Here is a 21,690-nt window from a genome sequence, read left to right as displayed (position 1 = left end):
TCCCATTTACAATCTATCAGTGACTAATCCAAAGCGTGAATTCTTGTTAAACATTTTCAAATCACTGCTGGTGGTATATCTCTGCATTCTTTCCTGGTCCTCATTTTTAACTCTTCCATATTAACAGACTCTACATTTAAAAAATCCTCATAAAAAGTAATTAGGTGAAGAGAGATCTGGTGATCTTATAGGCCACACTATAAATCCTCTTCTTCCGATCCATCTATTTGGAAAAACATCTTCCAGATATTCTCGAACATGGACAGCATAATGAGGGGGAGCGCCATCTTGTTGATACCAGATTGAATCATTAGGAACGTCTGGATCTTCATGATTTGGATACAAGACAGGAAAGGATGATATTAGAACTTCATGCAAGAATTCCAAATAGCGGTCACCTGTAAGTGTCTCGTCAAAGAAATAAGGACCTAAAATTCTTGTTCCCACAATTTCCTGCCCACACCTTTAATTTTTGAGGATGCTGTGTGTGCGTTTCTACCATCCAGTGTGGATTGTTGGTTGACCAGTACTAGCAATTTTATCTGTTTACTTCTCCGCTGAGACAGAATGAAGGTTCATCAAAAAATAACTCATTTGATACAAAGTCCTGATTTCTATTGCAGAGATCAGTTGTTGTCTCACAGAACTGTAACCTTCTATCAAAGTCATCTTCCATCAACTCGTGCAATGGATGGACTTTATAAGGGTGGTATTTATGTCGATGCAATATTCTCCAGGCATTTGCTTTCGGGATATCAAATGCACTTTCTAATTCTTTGAGAGAAGCATGTGGTTTCTCTTGAATTGAAAGTAAAACATCAAGTTGCACATCCTCGTCTGTGGATGGTCTTCCAGATCTTTTTATATCCCTGACATGTCCATGTTCATTGTTTTTTTTTTTTTTTTGTTTTTTTTTTACATACGGTTGCTTGTGAAATAGGTTGCCGATCTGGATGAGTTTCATTAAAAATTATGCATATCACTTGTTGTGTATGTCTTCTGTCGCCAACTCCTATCATCATCAGAATTTCAATCCTTTCAGTTTCTGTTAAAAACATTTTATTTTAGACTGATGTCACAGATAAAAGTTCTCTTCACACAAAATATGTTAAACAAGCCAACATTGAAACTGTTCCCATAGCAACCAAACATTTTGTATGAAACTAAATAAATAACTAAATACCAATCTTTCAGAAAAAATGAAAAAAAAAATATATATATATATGTTGCCATTTAAAAATGTTGTCTATGATGTCACACCCTGTACAATAATGGCTGATTTTTTTTTTTTTTTGTAAAATTTTCCTTTGAAAATTATTAAATTCAATGTGTCCGAGCATTAAAAAGAAATGAGTTAATTTTAGTTTTATTTGCATTATTCCTTACTTACGAAAAACCCTGTATGTTACACAACATCCAGCACAATCCTCACACCAATCTGTGCAGAATATTGTATGTGAAAAAATGGGACTCTATAGACAGAGGAAAGTAAATTCTATAATGGAAGCAGTACAGCTGTTCCTTACGCCACATATCATGAACCTGATAAAAGTCTACACCAATGAAAAAGCTTCTCGTCTAGGTACAGCACACACTGATGAGACTAAGTTGTTTTGCTACATTGGTTTGTTGTTGGTAATGGGCGCAAACCACGACATGGCTGTACCAATCCAAGATCTGTGGTCTTTCCTGCAAGGTCGACAAATCTATTACAGAGCAATGAGTCGAACTCGGTTCTTTGAACTAACAAGAATTCTTAGACTTGACGACAAGAACACACGGGAATTACGCTATCAGAATGCCAAGTTTGCACCACTGAGGGAATTATTTAAAAGCCTCGAAAGAGCTTTTTCCTAAATATTACGTTCCTAGTCCTCATAATAAAATTATAATATGAATATGAGTCTTGTATGTAATGTATCTTGAATTATAGCGAATAAATTTCCGCATACTGGGACAGATATGGTATATACCAGTTTTATATTCATATAACTTATAATATAAGCGTACAGTATGAGGCGTGTTCTTAAAGTAAGTTCTGTTTTCAATTATAGCCATCACATTGCTGCAATCGTTATTTTGCGAATGCGTGTTTTCTTCTTCAGTCCTCAGGCAAGCTGTGCATGCAGTTTCAGAGCTTCAGTCGTGATCTTGTGTGTTGACATGGTTTGTTTGAATTTCTTTTTCCTTGGCGATGCAGTATGCTTCCATTCCATGGACTGCTGCTTTGATTCAGTTGTCATGTGAGACACCCAAGTCTCGTCACCTGTCACGATATGGTCAAGAAACTCATTGCCTTGCTCACTGTAACGTGTGAGAAAGCTCAATGCACTGACAGGTCGTTAGGTTTTGTGTTCCTTGGCGAGCATCTTGGGTACCCATCGTGAGCACAATTTTCGATATCGTAATCGATCTGTCACAATTTTGTAGAGAACACTCCACGATATTTGTGGAAAATTCAAGAAAAGCGAAGAAATTGTGAACCTCCTGTCCTCATGAATTTTTTCATCGACAGCACGTACCAAATCGTCATTGTTCAAAGATGGTCGACTGGTACGCTGCTCATCATGTACAGAGATGCGGGCCTCGAACTTCCTAACCCATCTCCTGACCATTCCATCACTAATGGCATCCTCACCATACACCTCACAAAGTTGACGATGAATGTCAGCTGGTTTGATGTTTCTTGCATTCAAGAAACAGATAACAGACTGCATCTCACAGTCGGTGGGGTGCTCGATCACTTTAAACATTTCAACTGATCACAACTAACCACACACACACACGGACTGAAGCTCTGAAACTGCATGAAGAAAACACGCATGCGCAAAATAACGATTGCAGTGATGCAACGGCTGTAATTGAAAACGGAACTTACTTTAAGAACACGCCTCGTATTTCAAATTGCATACTGGGACAGATATGGCACACTGTCAATAACTGGATTTGACCATATGTGACATCAGTTGAGAAAGAGAGAACTAATTAAGTTATTTGAATATTAAACCAGTGTGTGCAAAACTGTCCTATGCAGTAAGGGGTTAATTAATGGATATAAAAACAAAATAGCATGATTTGAAAAAAATAAAATATTTTATTTGTGGGCCTAAGAGGCGTAATGCGCGTTACAGATTATGGGTTGGTATTGCTATGGTTAATATTTTGCATGTATATTTGGAACTTGCATTGCATTGTATGTATGAAAAGAAACATTTCACAGACTAAAAAAATATTTGAGCAAACATATCTTGCAGCAAAACCATATGGCAGAAGCAAATACTCGAATAACAATTAATGTAAACACACCTGAGGAAATAGCCCCATGATCATATCAGAAATATTCCCAAGTACACAATTCATGACGAAACAGAAAGCAATACTGGAGAATCTAATCAGGTCAAGGTTGTACAATGAGAAATGTATTGTTTCTCGTACCGTAGGTAAGTGTTATGACCGAGGTCAAATATTGAAGAATGTTTTGTACAGAAATATTACGAGTACATTCCAAATGCAAACAGCAACAGCTACGAACTGATCAACTCTAGGAGTTCTTGGTACGTTATCTCCCCACAAGTGCATTGCAAGTGCGACGTCATTTGCACTCTGACAAAACCTTCTTCATAGTAGATTTGCCTACAAGATTTGCAAGTATTCAACTTTGGAATATCTTTCATCTTAAAGAGCATATGTCTCTTCAGCACCTTCAGATAATTTTATCAGAAAGACGTTTAAAACAAACTTCTTACACATTTATTTAAATTCTTGATAATTCAAGTTTAGAGTTGTAATTACTTACCCTGTACGGGAAAAATTTGTCCAGAGAGTTGTCAGTATGTCCACCATTTCATCATCTTTCGCAGTTTTTGTCGAATTGGGAAACAAATAGTTGTCCTCTGGGAACAGGTACATCAACTCGTCCATGTGGCAGACTCCTGAAGTAATGTGCAGAATCATGTTATTTGAAGCAGACTGTATTTATTAGCAAATATACGAGTAGTTATTTTTAATTACTTTGGATTACACCAGGTGTGAGAAGAAGCCTCTGTTTACAGTACCTAAGTCTATTAATTTTCTGTGTACTCCGTGTACTTCACTTAGTTTTTATGATTTTACCATTAACAATATTATCCTCTACTAGTACTTCTCATTCCTTATTTTCTAATTCGAAAATCAGAGAATTGCGCAGTCTCAGACGAACATAATCTCATTTTGAAGTATAAATCTTAGTGAAGACAAATGACCTGCAATCAAATAGGTACTGGTATTTAGTTAGAAGTTCCAGTCATGTGGAAGGAATATGTGTTACTACTCTTAGACAAACACACACAATTTTCTATATTAGTGTTGTGTTATTAGAAATAGATTTTCCTGGAATATGATTATCTGAAACTCAAAGGTCCAGAAGTCACATGAGTGACAGTACAGGGTCTGGCAGATGATTTCCCCAGTTTGAATTGGCCGCCATACAGATTTCTTGATAGTTGCGCTTGAGTGGCATATATCTTAGAGCAGCACAAGCCCTGCCATTTCAGTTATCATCATGGCGTGAACTGGAGAACATCATGCATTTTATGTCGAGCATTTAAAAAAATGGTGACTGTGATTGCAACGCTTTGGAAATTTCTTACCCATTTTAGAGTAGGTTGGCACGAAAGAATTCCTGATAAGAAAACCTTACTGATATGGGTGAGAAATGTCAGACAAAAGGTTCAACTTTCAAACAGAAGTTGTCTGGTAGATGTCGGAATGTTTGGGTTTCTGAGAATATTGCAGCAGTGAGGGATGCTGTTACTATATCTCCACGACGTTCAGCCACTAAACATGCTCTGGTATTGGGAATATCTGATCGGAGTGTCAGATGAATCTTAATCTAGACCTCAAGTTCCATCTCTACAAAGTTGTGGTGGTTCCGGAACTTTGGCAAAGTGACTGGCTCAACCGCCAAGATGCTTGTAAGAACATATTGGAAAATATTCCAGGCGATACTGTTGTGTCCAGTAATGACTAAGATCATTTTAATTTGTCAGGTTGCGTCAACAAACATGACATTCCATATTGGTCACCAGAAAACCCTCGAGAAATTCATGAGCGACCTCTCCACAGCGAGTGTGTTACTGTTTGGTGTGCTGTTGCACAATTTGGAATAATAGAGCCATGCTTTTTGAGGAAGAAGGACGCACAGTCACTGTTTGAGGAGTGTATAGTTCGTGAGGACAAGCATTTTGATGATATTATTTTTAAAACAAAGTGATGGCAAAATGGCAAACATTCTTCTGTAAGCAGTGTTGCCAACTGGACGGAAATTCTGTCAAATCTGACGGAATTTCAACATAGTGGATGGGAAACGACCTCCAAAGGTCAATATATAATTTGTAGCAAGTAGCAGCCACATACAATATGGAAATTTCAACAGATAAAACAAAAGCTATGGCATTCTGTGGGAAATACCCATATTGGAAAATACAAAGTAAAATTTGTTTCGATAATAAAATATTAGAAAGATGTAATAGTTTCCCATATTTAGGTTACAATTTTTCCATTTTTGAAGAATTGGACATATCACAGAAAATTAATAAATACACAAGAGCTATGGGCATTATAAACAGTGTGATGAAACCATCCTTGGTTCAGAAACACACCCGCATACGTCTCTACAACACATTGGCACGACCGATGCTCAGCTATGGCAGCGAAGCATGGACACTGAGGAAAGCAGAATAACGGCTTGTGAAATGCTATTTACGCGAAGAACAGCTGGCTATACTAATGGGATCGGAAAAGAAATTGTGAAATTTTAAAGGAATTACAAAACTCAACCAGTTTTAGATTACACTGTTCAATATCAGTCTAATTGGAAACATCATTTGGAAAGAATGAGTAATAGTAGACTCCCAAAGGCAATTTATGATTACGTACAACATGGCCAAAGAACTGTGGGTCGTCCTGCTAAGAGATGGCGTGAAAATTTTATGTGAGACCGTAACAGGCCTTGTGGCCTAACATTTGTCAGGCAGAAGAAGATTGATCTTCAATTTCATTTAATTAGAAATGAGATATCAACATTAAAGATTTAAATGGTTATAAATTATACTTTAGGTGTTCACATTAGTGCTTGATTATGAAATTTTTATTGTTAGAATGGGTTTTGTTTTATTTCAATCTCAATTATATAATTTTCTTTAATGTTCAAATAACTTGATAATTTTGAAGTTACTGTCTTAAATTTTTTACAGATATGGATCAGTCGAAAGGCTGCCGAAATATGTGTCCACATTCGTAATAACATTTTAATATGTCCGAAATAAGTTTTCAGAGGTGATATCATTTCCTTTCACAGAGAGATCTTAACAAAACAAACTTTTATTTGACTTAATCCGTTGGAATTCACAAACACAAACAGAGCATGACTGGTTGAATTAATAAACAAATTTATCGCTTACTTTAAAAAGAATCAGTACATTGTCACAGTCTACTATATACAGTCACGAAGCTTGAGTTTTGAGGGTGCTAGAAACAATAGACTGTGACGGTATTATTTTGCATTGCCTGTAATGAGGCGATATTAGCGATCTTAGTGGTGAGCAACTATCTAATGTTTGCATATTTACTACGTATTGAGTTTCGCGACTGATATACTAGACTGTGATATTATCATAATAATGATATGGGTAATGTTTCACAATAACTTTAATATGGACTTCTCATCGAGTTACTCAACCTAAAAAATTCTCACATTTATAAGAAACGAACTTCCCAAGTGTAACTAAAGTCTAAAATGAAGTGTGACAGTGTACATATTAAGTGTATCTCCTAAACAACTAATAATAATAATAATAATAATAATAACAATAATAATAATAATAATAGTAATTAGTACTTACTTACTTACAAATGACTTTTAAGGAACCTGAAGGTTCATTGCCGCCCTCACATAAGCCCGCCATCGGTCCCTATCCTATGCAAGATTAATCCAGTCTCTATCATCATATCCCACCTCCCTCAAATCCATTTTAATATTATCCTCCCATTTACGTCTCGGCCTCCCCGAAGGTCTTTTTCCCTCCTGTCTCCCAACTAACACTCTATATGCATTTCTGGATTCGCCCATATGTGCTACATGCCCTGCCCATCTCAAACGTCTGGATTTTATGTTCCTAATTATGTCAGGTGAAGAATACAATGCGTGCAGTTCTGCGTTGTGTAACTTTCTCCATTCTCCTGTAACTTCATCCCGCTTAGCCCCAAATATTTTCCTAAGCACCTTATTCTCAAACACCCTTAACCTATGTTCCTCTCTTAGAGTGAGAGTCCAAGTTTCACAACCATACAGAACAACCGGTAATATAACTGTTTTATAAATTCTAACTTTCAGATTTTTTGACAGCAGACTGGATGATAAAAGCTTCTCAACCGAATAATAACACGCATTTCCCATATTTATTCTGCGTTTAATTTCCTCCCGAGTGTCCACTATTCCGAGGCTTATTGTAGGGATTCGTAACAAGCTGTTTTTTTTACGGTGATGGGTTGTTAGCCCTTCGCCCAACCCTCAAGCTGGAGGACCACCCCTTATCGGCTGTCCACGACTGCTTATTCAATATATTCGCAGCTATCCTCCATATCTGGAGGCCGTCTCCTCTATCCGCAACCTGAGGACGCGCCATGCCGTGGTGATAGGGACCCAATTAGTAATAATAGTAATAATAATAATAGTAATAATAATAATAATAGCAATAATGATGATGATGCTGATGATAATGTGATTCAAAGTGTGATATTTTCCTATCTTTGACAACTGTTATTATTTAAATATTCTTAATGGTTCCTTGTAAAAACAATACTTACTGGTGCCCAAATTTTGTTATTATAGTAAATAACACTAGCCTGCGAATTTCAACTTTGTGTTTGTTGCCTAAACTAAGTAATGTGATTTTATATCATGTCGATGTGCTGAATCCGAATTTTCAATCCGTTTGCTTCTATCACGTCAAGTTTGTTTGCAGAATCACTTTAAATGCATTTTATAATTACGTGAATTTCATCACAAACTTTTTCATTTCACTTTTTTATTTCAAATTCAAAAACAATATTTGAAAGACACAACTTGCTGAAATTATGTGTATGGTTGTTCATAAGGTCACTAGAGTGTTTTTGCTTTGTTTTGTCTTGTTTACTTCACTATTGGATGTATAAATTAGCACAATGTATCACATAAAAAATTACACCACTTGCTTCTTAGTTGAGAAAGTCCTCCTGTTCCTCTTTCTTTTATGTTTCTCTTCAGGTATTTCACGCTTTAACATCCAACAATAATCACCAAGCATACTGTTGCTCCCGCGTCCTTGGTACCTTCTTTCGAACTCCTGCAGATCCTGAAAAATTCTAGAATTTCGGCGAAATAATCTAGCTGAGAAAACAGAAAATTGTTATACTCATGTTACAACCAAATTCCTTGTATGCTTCAAGCATGTTATCCACAATGTTGTTGCCAAGAAATTTTAAAACAACTTCACAAAACAACATCCATGCTGACATTTCTCCTTTTCATCCATACTGTTTTTAAATGCTGCCTCAGACATGTTTTCTTATGTCAGGACCATTAAATATATATCTTCTTTCAATTTGCTTCAGATAGTAGTGGAAATTTCTCACATATGTACTTAAAACAGCCTCCTACCTTATTTAAAGCCTTTTCAAGGTGTTTCATTAAGCCAAGCTTAATGTGGAGAGGTGACAGCACAACTTTAGAAGAACTCACAAAGTTTTGGCACTCAACATTCTTACAACCGACTTCCAAATTTTGTCGACGTGGCCAGTCTTTCATAGTCCAGTGATCAACTCGTGCCCTACTTTCCCACATGCAAAGAATGCATGGAAATTTGGTAAAACCAGATTGTTGACCAGCAACATAGTGAGAACTTTGAAATCATCACATACTTGCCAGTTGTGTTCCTATATTCTAGTCGCAATAACAGCAGTTGCAAATTTGTGACTTTTTGAGGATCACTGAATAGGCAACGAGCACTGAACCAAAAATGTTTCCGTTATGAAGGAGGAAATCCTTTAAACTTCGCTTGGAAGCATCAGTAAACAGTCTCCATTCACTTAGGTCATAGTTTGGAAGTCCAAGATTTTTAGCATAAATTCTTTCACATTACTGCAATATACAAGATTATCATCTTCGGAGAAAAAGTATTTAAAACCTATTTCATGTTGTCAGTACCAATAGAATGATGTTTGTTTAAGATTTTCTGATCGCACAGGGATTGGTACATTAGGCACAGGTGAAATGGGTGACCGAACAACTGAATACACGATTTTATTTTTATGTTTAGAATCATACCCCTTCACATCACACGAACAGAAGTAGCAGTCACTACTATGGATCCACTGCTCTCTCCAAACCATAGGTACTCCAAAAGATAGCAACGGTCTTCTCCAATTGATCAAATGACGAAGTTCGTCAGTGCATACTCTACATACTTTGTGTGGTGCCCAAGCTTTACTTTGGTCTCCAAGTTTGATTGAAAAATAGGCGTGGTATGACTTTTTCACAAAATCTGTAATATTACACTTCTGCTTAGGCAGTGTGTATATTCTACATAAGTTATACAACAAAAGTGGTCTGGATTATTTAGACATCCTCGATGCAACATGGTAAATACTTTCTTACTGAACTAAAAACTTTCAACATTCTACTCCACAATAAAGCTTCAAACTGATTTTGTTTCGTTTCCAGATGAAACGCAGACTAATGAAATGTGAGAGAAACTAGATGAGTTGAGTTCAGTCTCTCACCAAGGAGTGGCTGACATTTCTATCTTTCACCAAAAAAATAATGACAAGGCTGCAGGTTATTTCGCCCTAACTTCCTAATGTGCTTGCACCCCCTATCTGCTAAGAAACATTAAGTGTCCTTGGTTTTCAATATAAACACCTTAAAAATATGTTGAATACATTTGGTTTCCATATCCTAACATAATAAACCTACACATGTTAAAGTATTACATTTTAAATAATTATGCTATAAATTGTCGTAATATATTATAAGAAAATTAAAATAACAAAAAAAAAAATGGTATGTGATAGGAACTTTTTGGCTTTGAATTTGATTTCAGCATGCTAAAAATATCCTAAAAACATTAAAACTTTGGAGGCAGGAATTTCATCGCTGACTAGTATAATTTTTCACTTGTGTTTTAAATTATTATCATTAACTTCTTGAAACTTTCTGTGAATCTGAATAGAATAACAAAGTAACTTGGAAGGCCATGGTTTGATCAATGTGTGCTCTTTCATTTCAAACGTTTATTATGTGATTAATATCCTTAACTGGATTAATTCTTGATTATCCGAAGACTTTCTTATTTCTTTTGTTCATGTGTATATTAGGAAAGTTTTTCATCATGTGAATCTTCAAGAAATTCAGTGTGTTTTCTAGTGACTTTATAGGCTTGTTGATTTTACATAGCAACAGTGCTTACAAACATTAATTCGTTTTATTTCGTTTTTGTGTAGTTTATTTACGCGTTTTAGTTTAATTTATCAGTGATGTCAACCAACATCCCTCTGTCTACTCCATTTGATTTTACTAACACTTCTTCTGTCACTTGTACTTTATGTGATAAATCTTTTACTCATCGAGGCATCAATACCCACATTTCGAGATGTCACACATCAGAAGATTCTTCGCTGAATATTACCCCAGCAGCAGCAGAAAATCCTTACGATATTTCTACACATATTAGTGCTACTAATCAACCTGATGATAATGATTCATCATTACGACAAAATAAAATTGGATGTATTTATTGCAAAAAGTTGTATGATAAAAGGGGTATTCATAAGCACATGAAAGTGGCTCATGGTATACGGTCAACTGCACTTAACATCTGTCCTCATTGTAATAAATTTTTCAAAGGTGTTAAGCAGCATATTGCTAAAGCTCATCCGGAAGGATTTCGTACTAATCTATGTTCTAGTTATAATTCTAATAATCAGAATGTTTCCCTTGATATACCGGAGATACCACTCCCTAATCTCGAGAGTGAGAATGTTTCAGACAAAAATGATGTTCATGGGTTTCAACAAAATTTGGATGAGTGGATTCAAATTTTTCAGAGTAATATGGACGAGGAAAACTTTCAAAAATATACGGAAGATTTCAAAGATTTTCTTGGTACTGCTCATCATTTTCTCCCAGGCCCCAAACACCCCGCCACGCGGTATTATCTAGCACGCAGACGTGGTGACTTCAAAAATAATAATAGACACTATACTGAAACCACAAATCCGCAAAGGAAATCCAAACGAGAAAAGCAAGTCAGACTAGAAAAATACAATTACCAGGTGACACAATTCCTATATTATAACCAAAGAAAGAAAGCAGTTCGTCGAATATTTGAACCAAAGAAATGTCCTTTAAGTATTCCGGTAAATGAGATTGAAACTACGTTTAATAATAAATTTAATAATGTAAACCACCATCACTTGGATAATTATCCGAACCATATTACTGAAGTTGACAAAAATGATATTAACAACAAATTTCTGGATACTGTTAGTAAGGAAGAAATTCTTAAAGCTATGCAAGGTATTTCGATTGACACTTCTGCAGGACCAGATAAAATATTGATGCGAACTATTAAATGTGAAAAAGTTGCAGTAATTTTAGCATTAATAGGAACTAAAATGTTATCACACAATTGGGTATCTAATTTTTTTCGAAAAGCTAGAACTGTTCTTCTATATAAAGGTGGAGAAAAAAAGGACCCAAATAATTATCGACCTATAACCATTTGTTCAGTAATTCGAAGAGTTTTGGAGAGGTGTCTTTGTTCAAGAATGCAACAATACTTAGAATTTAATGAAAACCAACGAGGATTTGTATCTACTGCTGGTGCACAGATTAATGCCTCTATATTAAATTCAGTTCTTCGTAAGGCCAAAATCGAAAAAGAAGATGTCACCATCTTGTTTCTTGATGTGCATAAAGCTTATGATACTGTTGGACATCGGCATTTGGAATCTGTCATTCACAATTCTGCCCTTCCACAAAAATTACAGGATTTAATTATAAATTTACAGTGTGGAAATGAAACCCAGATAGAGGTTGGAATCCATAAAACAAAACCCATACCGTTTAAACAAGGGGTTATGCAAGGAGCTCCTCTTTCCCCAATGCTTTTTAATCTCAGCATAGACCACATTTTTGATGAATTATCCGAGCCTAGTGTGGCTGAAGAATTTGGATATGACCTTGTATCGGATCTAAATAATGTAGTAACATTAGGATTTGCGGATGATATTGCACTTGTTGCTAAAAGTACAATTGCTGCATCTGAAATATTTACCATGACAAAACGGTCATTACAGCAGATCGGATTAAGTCTAAATGAATCTAAAACTCAAACCATCGTTATCGAGAAAGGAAAATTAAGTAGTACGACATTGAATCTTGGAGGATCAATTGTTAATAGTATTGATGGAGATGAACGAATCAAATACCTTGGGATTAATTTTTCTGATGAAATTAAGTTTGACATTGCCAAAGTAATCAATAATTTAAATAATAAGATCCAAGCTTTAACATCTACTTATCTTCTGAAACCAGAACAAAAACTCAATGTTTTAAATATGTATATTTGGCCTATACTTGTTTATCCTCTTCAAAATGCTCCCCTTCACCAGCTTTCTGACCGGTTTCTCGAAGATGTGGATAAGTTAATTAAAAGTTCGGTGAAGGAAATTTTATGTTTGCCAGGAGACACGCCCGACGCGATGTTGTACACCGAACGTAAATATAAGGGTCTCAGCCTTTTCAAAGCTCAATGGGAAGCATATTTACAGCATCTCAATATTTGCAACACATTATTGAGAACCTCGAATCCTCTTGTCGTTTCTACAAGGAACATAGCAGCAGAAAAGAAAGTATGTTCCAGGAAGTTAAAAATTCCACCTGAAGATCTGGATATAAGTAACATCAATGTCCATAAACTACGACAAAATCTTAGGAAACAAGAGTACGACAAATGGTGTGCGCTTCCACATAAAGGAAAAGGTGTTATTTTATTTCAAGAATATACTCCCGGAAATAAATGGATTTTTTCTAAGGAGGGTCTATCTTCCTCTGAATGGCGGGATGCAATTAAGATGAATGCTAACGTAGCACCAGTGAGAAGTCTTCATGGGAGATCCTTGGACGGTTTCCGTTGCAGATACTGCAACGAGATTGAAACCTTAGCACACGTCCTAGGATCCTGTCAGCATGGAGAACTCCTGAGAAATTCACGCCATCATAACATCCGAAAACTAATAGCACAAGCCCTTAGAAACAAATCCTTCGAGGTCCATGAAGAGGTGCACTGCGTTGCGTCTGAAGGCGGCGGAATTAGAAGAGCGGACATCGTGGCTCTAGACAAGACTAATAGTAAAGGCTTTATACTGGACCCAACTGTTAGATTTGAGATGAGCCAGACCCAACCATCCGAGGTCAACAAAGAAAAACAACAAATTTATGAGCCTACTATTCCGTATTTTCGAGAAAAATATCAAATGGAAGGCACCTGGGAAGTACATGGTTTAATGATCGGAGCGAGGGGCACCATCCCACGATCAACTGTAAACACTATCAAAACATTTGGAATCCATGACATCATTCCAAAAATAATTACTTCAACCATTAAAGGGTCTGTGGCAATTCTGAAAAATCATTTATACGGAATATCATAATACCCCCCCCCCCTTTTCTATTCGTTAGTGTGTGATTGTTACAAATATATGTACAAATTTATTATTTCTTAAACTTAAGCTCCTAGTTCACATTTAAATTTGGCTCATCTATCTTACTGTAATCATTACTATTCTTATATGTGTGTTATTCTGTGGTTTTGGCAACCCAGGATGCCTGGGCAGACTATTTCTGGAAATAAATTATATATAGCCTAGTCTTCATTAAAAATATTCGAATTTCATTTGTAAGTCACCCTGCAAATATATTATATGAACTCCTGAGGTCGAATACATGTACTAGGCATATGAAGGAGATTCTTAAATGATATATGTACCTATGTTCCTTGAGATTTATTGCCGAGCTTATGTCCCACTTCAAATTTCAAATTTTCTCTTTACTAACTCACCGTAGTCCTCGGTTGGGTCTCCGAAAATTGCGCTGTAACTATTCTTGCCTCTATAGTCGAAGTAGTAGTAATATACAGAGGCCCCAGCCTTAGTATGGATTTTGACAGCAGATTCCATCCCGGTGCCGAATAATGAATCTGTGTACACCTGGTTCAGTGGAAGAAACTCCTTAGCAAAATATAGATGACATTTATATTTTGACATATAATGTCTATGTAGTGCTAGTAAAAAATAAAAGCCATGGTACACAATAGAATATGTGGGGTGACTAGTAACTCCAGGTATACAACCAAAACTGTCAAAAAAAAAAAGTATGCAGTCCAGGGTTAATTTTAAGAAGTACTGAAGATGCACTTACTGTTCGATGGTGTTTGGGTTAAGGAAGGTAGGTAAGTCATAAAAATTGGTTTTGAGTTAAACCCAAATTGTTGTTGTTGTTTTCTAATGCCAGGCGTTTGACAATAAAGTCATTTGACCTCTTGCACTCCAATATTTTTCAAAGATATTATCATGACCAGCCACTGAAGCACAGATTTTGAGGTGTTCCGAATCCATTTCTTGGTTTGAGTTGCACAATGGGCAGTTAGGAGACTGATATATTCCAATTCTATGCAGGTGTTTGGCCAAACAATCATGGTCTGTTACCAACCTAAATGCAGCTACAGACGATTTTCGTGGTAAATCGGGAATTAACTGTGGATTTTGATGCAGAGAGTTCCATTTTTTCCCTTGGGATTGTGTTATCAAATTTTGTTTGTTGAAGTCTAAGTATGTAGATTTAATAAATCTCTTCACAGAGTGATACGTAGATTTAGTAACAGGTCTGTAAGTAGCAGTGCTGCCCTTCTTTGCTAAAGCATCCGCATTCTCGTTTCCCAGGATTCCACAATGGGATGGTATCCATTGGAATACAATTCTTTTATTGAGTGATATTAATTGAGAGAGCATTTTAAACCCAAATTAAACATCGAATCCTTACAAAAAATAATTTTATACACGAATAAAACACATAGGCTGCAATGTTAGTATTCTTCCCCCCCCCCCCCACACCGACTTGTAGTATTTAACTTGTGTATTTCCCTGGGGAATAAAACTCCATTTGCACCAAAATGACTTAACCCCTTTTACCCGAACATCATCGAGGTTTTTCATGTCTCTTGCTTTGCTGACTTAAGAGGTTAAGATAGTCAAATCCTGTTTACCTCTAAACACCACCACACAGAAGAAAATAAGCATGGCCAAGAGAATACATACACGCACGCGCGCACACACACACACACACACACACACACACACACACACACACACACACAGTGCATCAAAATTAATAGCGAAAACTGAAACTGTTGAAAGTACATGATAATAGAAAGAAAAAGTTCCAATAAAAATGGGTCCGCAAATGAGCAATTTGCGAGATGATTGCTAATATTTGGTTACAAGTCGCCACTGACTTCATTCGTTGTAAACATCATACCGGTATGTTTTACTCGTTGCGCACAAGAAGCGGTCTGCGAGTGCTCTTGTTTGCAAAGCTGAACATTGCTGTGAGGTGGAACACCTCCTTTTAACAGGTGAGAATGTAGGCTATAGTAACTAAATTGTAACATGTAACGTGCTGAAGTAGTACAGTGAAACCTGTTCAAGACGGAAGTGACATGGTCCTAATTTTTTTTCCGTTGTGGACAGGTTTCCGTATTATTCAGGTGTGATATTAAAATGGAATATTTTGTCATTCATATACATGAAAAACAAAATGGCATGCCTCAAATTGCAAGAAGTACAAAATATTCCATTTAACACTAATCACATTAAATCAGCTTTCTGTCGCTTATTACGTTGGTGAATCATCTTGATTAAAATCTCATTTTCTGTATAAATATTATCGTAACTCACTCAGTCATTAAACATTACAAAAGTAGACTAATCTCATTCTATTTAATATCTAACACTATGCTCTAATACTGTACTGAATATCACTGCACGTTATTAATTAATTTGACTAAGAGCCATCTATTAGAAGCCTTGAATACTGATTTATTTAATTTATTTCTCAGTTCAATAGCTTGCTTTGCAGAACAGATCCAGAAATTGGCTTGTTCTTTGAAAGGTCATGAAGAACCCACTCCCACAACAGTTCATTCATTTCCACATAAACAGTTGCTTTCTGGTTCCTTTTGTGTCACCAATATCGGCCGCAAGCCACTCACTCATTATGATCTTTAATTTTTAAAGTGTCACACCTGAGTTTTCCACAACTGTACTTCAACATTAATTCACATAGACTTTGTTTTTAATTTTCCTTTATCTCGATAACTTTTACTTCATCACTTAATGTTAATGCCACATTTTATGCAACTTTTTTTTTTTTACCTGGAAATCACTACATTTGCGCTCTATTTAGCTACGACAGTATACGGATGTGAAGCTTTGAAAATCTTTGAAGGGACTCGTCTGCCTAGCCAACAGGGTAATAAAATTTATGACCGACAGGCCAATACACCCTCGTACCCTCTAAAATTTTGCAAAGAAGACTTGTTTTTATCTTAGGGACCTACATATTTCGTATATTCTTTGAAATTACACGCTGTTTCAAAATATAGTTACAAAATATAGTGTGTCCAAAATATTATTTCCGTTTTGAACAGTAGCAGACAGTTTCCGTTTCCGCGTTGGACAGTTTCCGTTTTATTCAGGAAAAATTACACATAATACATACAAATTTCGCAGGGACCAATAAACTGCTCCAAAATAGACAGGATTCCGGATTATTCAGGTTCCGATTTGAACAGGTTTCACTGTATTATATTCCTTGTTAAGGTAAGCCATGACTGTAATTTGAGCCAAATTAGATGGGGAATTAAACGAAAAGTCTACATTTGAAATAAATCTGTACTAAATTAAACTTAAATTATGGTTTATTTAACGATGCTCGCAACTGCAGAGTAACCTCAGCGTTGCCGTATGCTGGAATTTTGTCCCACAGGAGTTCTTTTACATGCCAGTAAATCTACTGACATGAGCCTGTCGTATTTAAATACACTTAAATGCCATCGACCTGGGCCGGGATCGAACCCGCAACCTCGAGCATAGAAGGTCAGCACTATACTAACTATGCTACCAAGGTGAACAATTTGTACTAACTAGGACGATATTTCATAATGAAGTCAGTGGCGGCTATTTGGTTATGTCCTTTCTCACTAAAAGTACGTGGTCACCTCACACCCCTCACATTCAGAAAACGCCTCTCAGTGCCGCGTATTTTACGTAACCCTTGCGAGCAAAATGACAATATCACATACAACAAAGAAAGTGGTATTAACACAAAGTGAAAAGCAGGAGTGAACTCTCCTATCACTTAACAAATTATCTATCATATGTCTATGATGTGATAACTTGAGCTCCTTATAATTATAATTTTTCTTGCTGTGTGTACCTAATAAATATTGTGTTCATTCTATGATTTGTACTTTACTGTTTTGTTATTATTATTACTTTTATTATTATTATTATTATTATTATTATTATTATTATTATTGCCTCATATTTTTATACTTTGTATATATAATTTATTTTGACTTACTGTTCACACTTTATTATGCCTTTTCCTTTATTTCTGTTTGTTAGTCCATATATTATGTCTCATTTCTACTGACGTGTTATTTACATTGTATTATGATTATTTACTTCAGTTTTATGTTTGTGGTGTATTTTGTAAATTTGTAGTGTTTTTTGTATCACAATTTTACTCCTGGTTGAGTGTTAGAGAAGACCATATGGTCATAACCAAGCTTAGGATCCAGGACACTTTAGCAACCAATGTACGCACAACTTGACTATAGAGTTCCTTGAACATAGTAGACAGACATACTGCGAATGTAAACAACGTCGTCAGTGTACAGTGTTATATTCTACTTTTGATAGTACAATCAAGTGATGGTGGAAAATGAAATAGGATACATAGCTCACAAGTTTTCATGTCCCTCAGTGACCTTGAACAACCATGTATAGATTGACAAATCGAACTGAAACCCTGACCGAGTTACTACGTGAGCGCTGGCTGTCTTGGGAAGGAGCAAGTGAGAAAGCACAGGGGGAAGGGAGAGAGCACTATGCACTATGTACTTGCAGGTCCACTCACAGTTTGTCAAACCTGCTAACAAAAGCATTAAAAGGTTGACTAGTTGCCTGTAATGCTAGCATAATGGAACCTTCCTAGCCGACAGTCGAGGCAAAAATGAAGAATCCGTTATTGTGGTAATACTGGAGAGTGGTTCTTCTATTGGTCGTGATGCCCACACACACCCTCTCAGATATTTACGTGGTGATTGGTAACTGAATGACGAGGAGCGAGGGAGAGAGAAGAAAGAAAGAGAGAGATTCCAGAAGTTGGCGTGTTTTACCGGGTTTCACTTGAAGTTGTCGAACTATACATACTTGCAACTAGTTCCAAAAAATTGTTCATGATGAATTGCAAATGCACTGTGATGGCCTGAGTTCGTTTCATAGGAAGAGACGGAAAATACTTTACTTCTGACAATGAACCGGATTGTACACTAACACACAGGTAAACAAAACTCAGTGCACCACCTCGCTCCATCTGTATCCACTGCACTGTAACTTCACTTCATTCTTAAGTTGTTTTGGATCCTAAGCTTGGTTATAAAGCTGCCAGGTTAAATAAGCCATTATTATTATTATTATTATTATTATTATTATTATTATTATTATTATAAAATTCGTAAGAAGTTATACATTACCTCCACCATAGCATTCCGGGTGTCCTTGCTGATAGGCTTGTCTCCGAAATAAAATTCTCGGATCCGTTTGGCTGTCTCTCTTTTTTCTGTTTGTGTCTCTTTGCTCCAGGAAAGAAGTTCATTCACAATAACTTCTTCAAAGTCTTTGTTTAACTTCTGGATTACGTCCTCAGATTGGAACATTCCTGTTGTAAAAATTAATATCGTCAAAACTATTATCACAAGAACAACATAGATAGCTTTTTAAAAAGTTATAGTAACATTAAATAACATACTGTAAATGTAAGTAAAATTTTCACTTCTTATGTTTTTCAGAAAGGAGTTCGTAGTTTATTCTTAAGGTCGTTTCTTTTCAATTTTGTGCCATTAATTATTCAAACACAAACAAATATGGTATATAGGCTAAATAACAAAAGTGGAAAAGTAGAAAAATTAAAATGTTGAAAATAAATTTCTTGGCTTCTCAATATTGTTCATGCAATGAATTAGGCTTATCCTTAAGAAACAAGCATGTTATATTACGTTTTAAGATTAAATGCAGAGTTAATTAGAAAATTAGGGGTGGAATTTTCAACAGTCTGCAACATAGCTGATAACACACTTCTCCTCCTTCTCGTAATACAGATGTATAAGAGGTCAACAAACTCAGACCTGTCTGTCAAGGTGAACTACCTCCCATCTCCCTCTCTGACTACAACGTTGCAAATCTGTTTGCATAGTTCAGTGGCTTGAAATTAGTGGTTTTTAAGTCAAATTTACACGAAAACTTTCCATGCTACTGAAATATGCCAGAGCAACGTTTCTCAAACCTTTTTGAAGTGGGGACCATTTTTTAAGTCAAAACAGTTCCGCGGACCACCTTACTTTTGTTCCCTAAGAAAGCAAATTTATCATTTTTGTAGCATATTTTAATATCAGTATGCTTATATTTTAAAATATAGTTAATTAATTTATTATAATACTTTTCTAATTATATTTTTGTAGCCAGTCACAAGTAACTTATAACAATTTCTGTAGATTGTTGATATATCGCTTGCCTGTTAGCAGTTAGTTGTTTGAAATCCTTATGTGGTACACGCTAGTAGTTGTCCATGTCTCTGTTAAATAGCACCCATTATAAACCATGGAAAACTGGCTTCGATCCGGATCTTTGAAAAGAAAGGAACATGATGATACGCTTCATTAGGCAGTACTAATAGTTCAGAAGCTGTGTGTGAAGAAATATTTTAATATCAGTGATTATAGTGCCATTAAAGAAATATCTAGTCCTAGTGGTAGCAATTCAAAGAAAAAATATTTTCGTAAATATGTCAAGAGTTATTTGGAACTTGGATTTACTTGGTGTGGCAATGAGAGTGAACCAAAACCTCGGTGCGTTGTTTGTTACGAAGTGCTTTCAAACGAGTGTATGAAACCTGCGAAATTGAAACGGCACTTAGAGACGAAACACGCAGTGTAAAAAGTAAATTTGTCGGATTTTAAAATAGGCGGAGTCCAAAATTTCTTATTTCGTCATCTGGTAAAACAAATAAAAAAATTAATAGAGAAACATGTTCGATTTTCAACAAGTAAAGATGCAATTTGGCATGTTCTATTATTGGTGTATGACGTACAGTTACGTGTTCATTTCAATGTGCATACTGGATGTCGGCGAAACTATTAAAGTCATAACTACATGAAAAGGTTCGGTACTTTGGTCCTCTGTTACGAATTCGAGTGGTCCCTGGCTGGGTTAGAGGCTCGACTCCAGATATGCAGGGAAAAGATGGCGAGAAAATCCACGTTCATAGTGCTTTAAAAATCCCTCTTTTGTTGCTGAGAGTAGAGTAGGAAGTAGGTAGACGAGTAGGGTAAGAAATTTCATAAAATATCAGTACTGGGAGAAAAAGTGAAAAGCAATTGTCATGTGTCATTTCCAAACTCTGAGATTGTGAGATATAGTGTGGTACGCAATTCGTTTGAATTTTATTTTTGTTCTGTCTTTTTTGAAGGACCACAAGGGCAGACCTCGAGGACTACAGGTGGTCCGCGGACCATAGTTTAAGAAACGCTATGCCAGAGGGATAACTGATTCTTTATTAGATTTTCAATCGATATGGACAAAAATCACGATCCTATTCGCAATAATTACCAAATAAAAGTATGTTAAACATTAGGATAAAAACATTTTTTGAGAAAACTATGAACTTTCCACCAATATGGTATTACACTTTTTGTTACATAAAACATAAGCTATCCACTTTGAAAATGTGAAGGGTTATTTCACTTGCAGTCTGTATAAGTACGAGTCTCCACTGCTGAGTAGAACCTAAGGCTTAGGGCTCTGTGCCCTGGAGTTTATCAAACGCTCGTCTGGAGACGGTAATTGGCTCTGTCAGAAATAAGCCAGAATAGCCTACCTATCAACAACAGATTCAAGAAACCATCCATATTACCCATCACATATACTGGGTGAACTGTAAGTAGTGTGATTAATTTCATGGGGTTATTCTTTGAGATATTTCAAACAAAAAGGTTTAATACAATTTTACTCGTTTTTGCTCCCTTTTCGAGATAAAAATTGTTTTATATGAAACATTTCATAGTGTGTTCTCGGAAAGCTATTGATTTAATTCCCAATATGCACAGTCAGTTTAAGAGAGCAGTGTGTTATGATAATAAATGACTGAAAGAATTTTAGTTTTGTCCTTTAAATGTGCAGAAATTTGATCGGAACAAATATAACTTTGAAAAATTCCTTTGCAGAATGGATGAAATTTCTGCATATTTAAAGGACAAAACTAAAATTCTTTTC

The 21,690-nt window shown here is 35.9% G+C and overlaps 1 protein-coding gene across 1 annotated transcript in view; it reads right to left on the bottom strand.

Moving 5' to 3' along the window:
- The window catches only part of LOC138715480 (esterase E4-like), a 193,150-nt gene that overhangs the window by 14,083 nt on the left and 157,377 nt on the right, over positions 1 to 21,690 (bottom strand). The window contains exons 7-9 of the mRNA XM_069848423.1: positions 18,897 to 19,081; positions 14,139 to 14,286; positions 3,797 to 3,932 (exon numbers count right to left, since the gene is read on the bottom strand). Of these exons, the coding sequence (XP_069704524.1) occupies positions 3,797 to 3,932; positions 14,139 to 14,286; positions 18,897 to 19,081 (469 nt within the window). The remainder of the gene's footprint in view (positions 1 to 3,796; positions 3,933 to 14,138; positions 14,287 to 18,896; positions 19,082 to 21,690) is intronic.

Source organism: Periplaneta americana, chromosome 15 (genome assembly GCF_040183065.1).
Source record: "Periplaneta americana isolate PAMFEO1 chromosome 15, P.americana_PAMFEO1_priV1, whole genome shotgun sequence".
NCBI classification, from domain to species: Eukaryota; Metazoa; Arthropoda; class Insecta; order Blattodea; family Blattidae; genus Periplaneta; species Periplaneta americana.
This window is presented reverse-complemented; position numbering and strand designations above follow the sequence as displayed.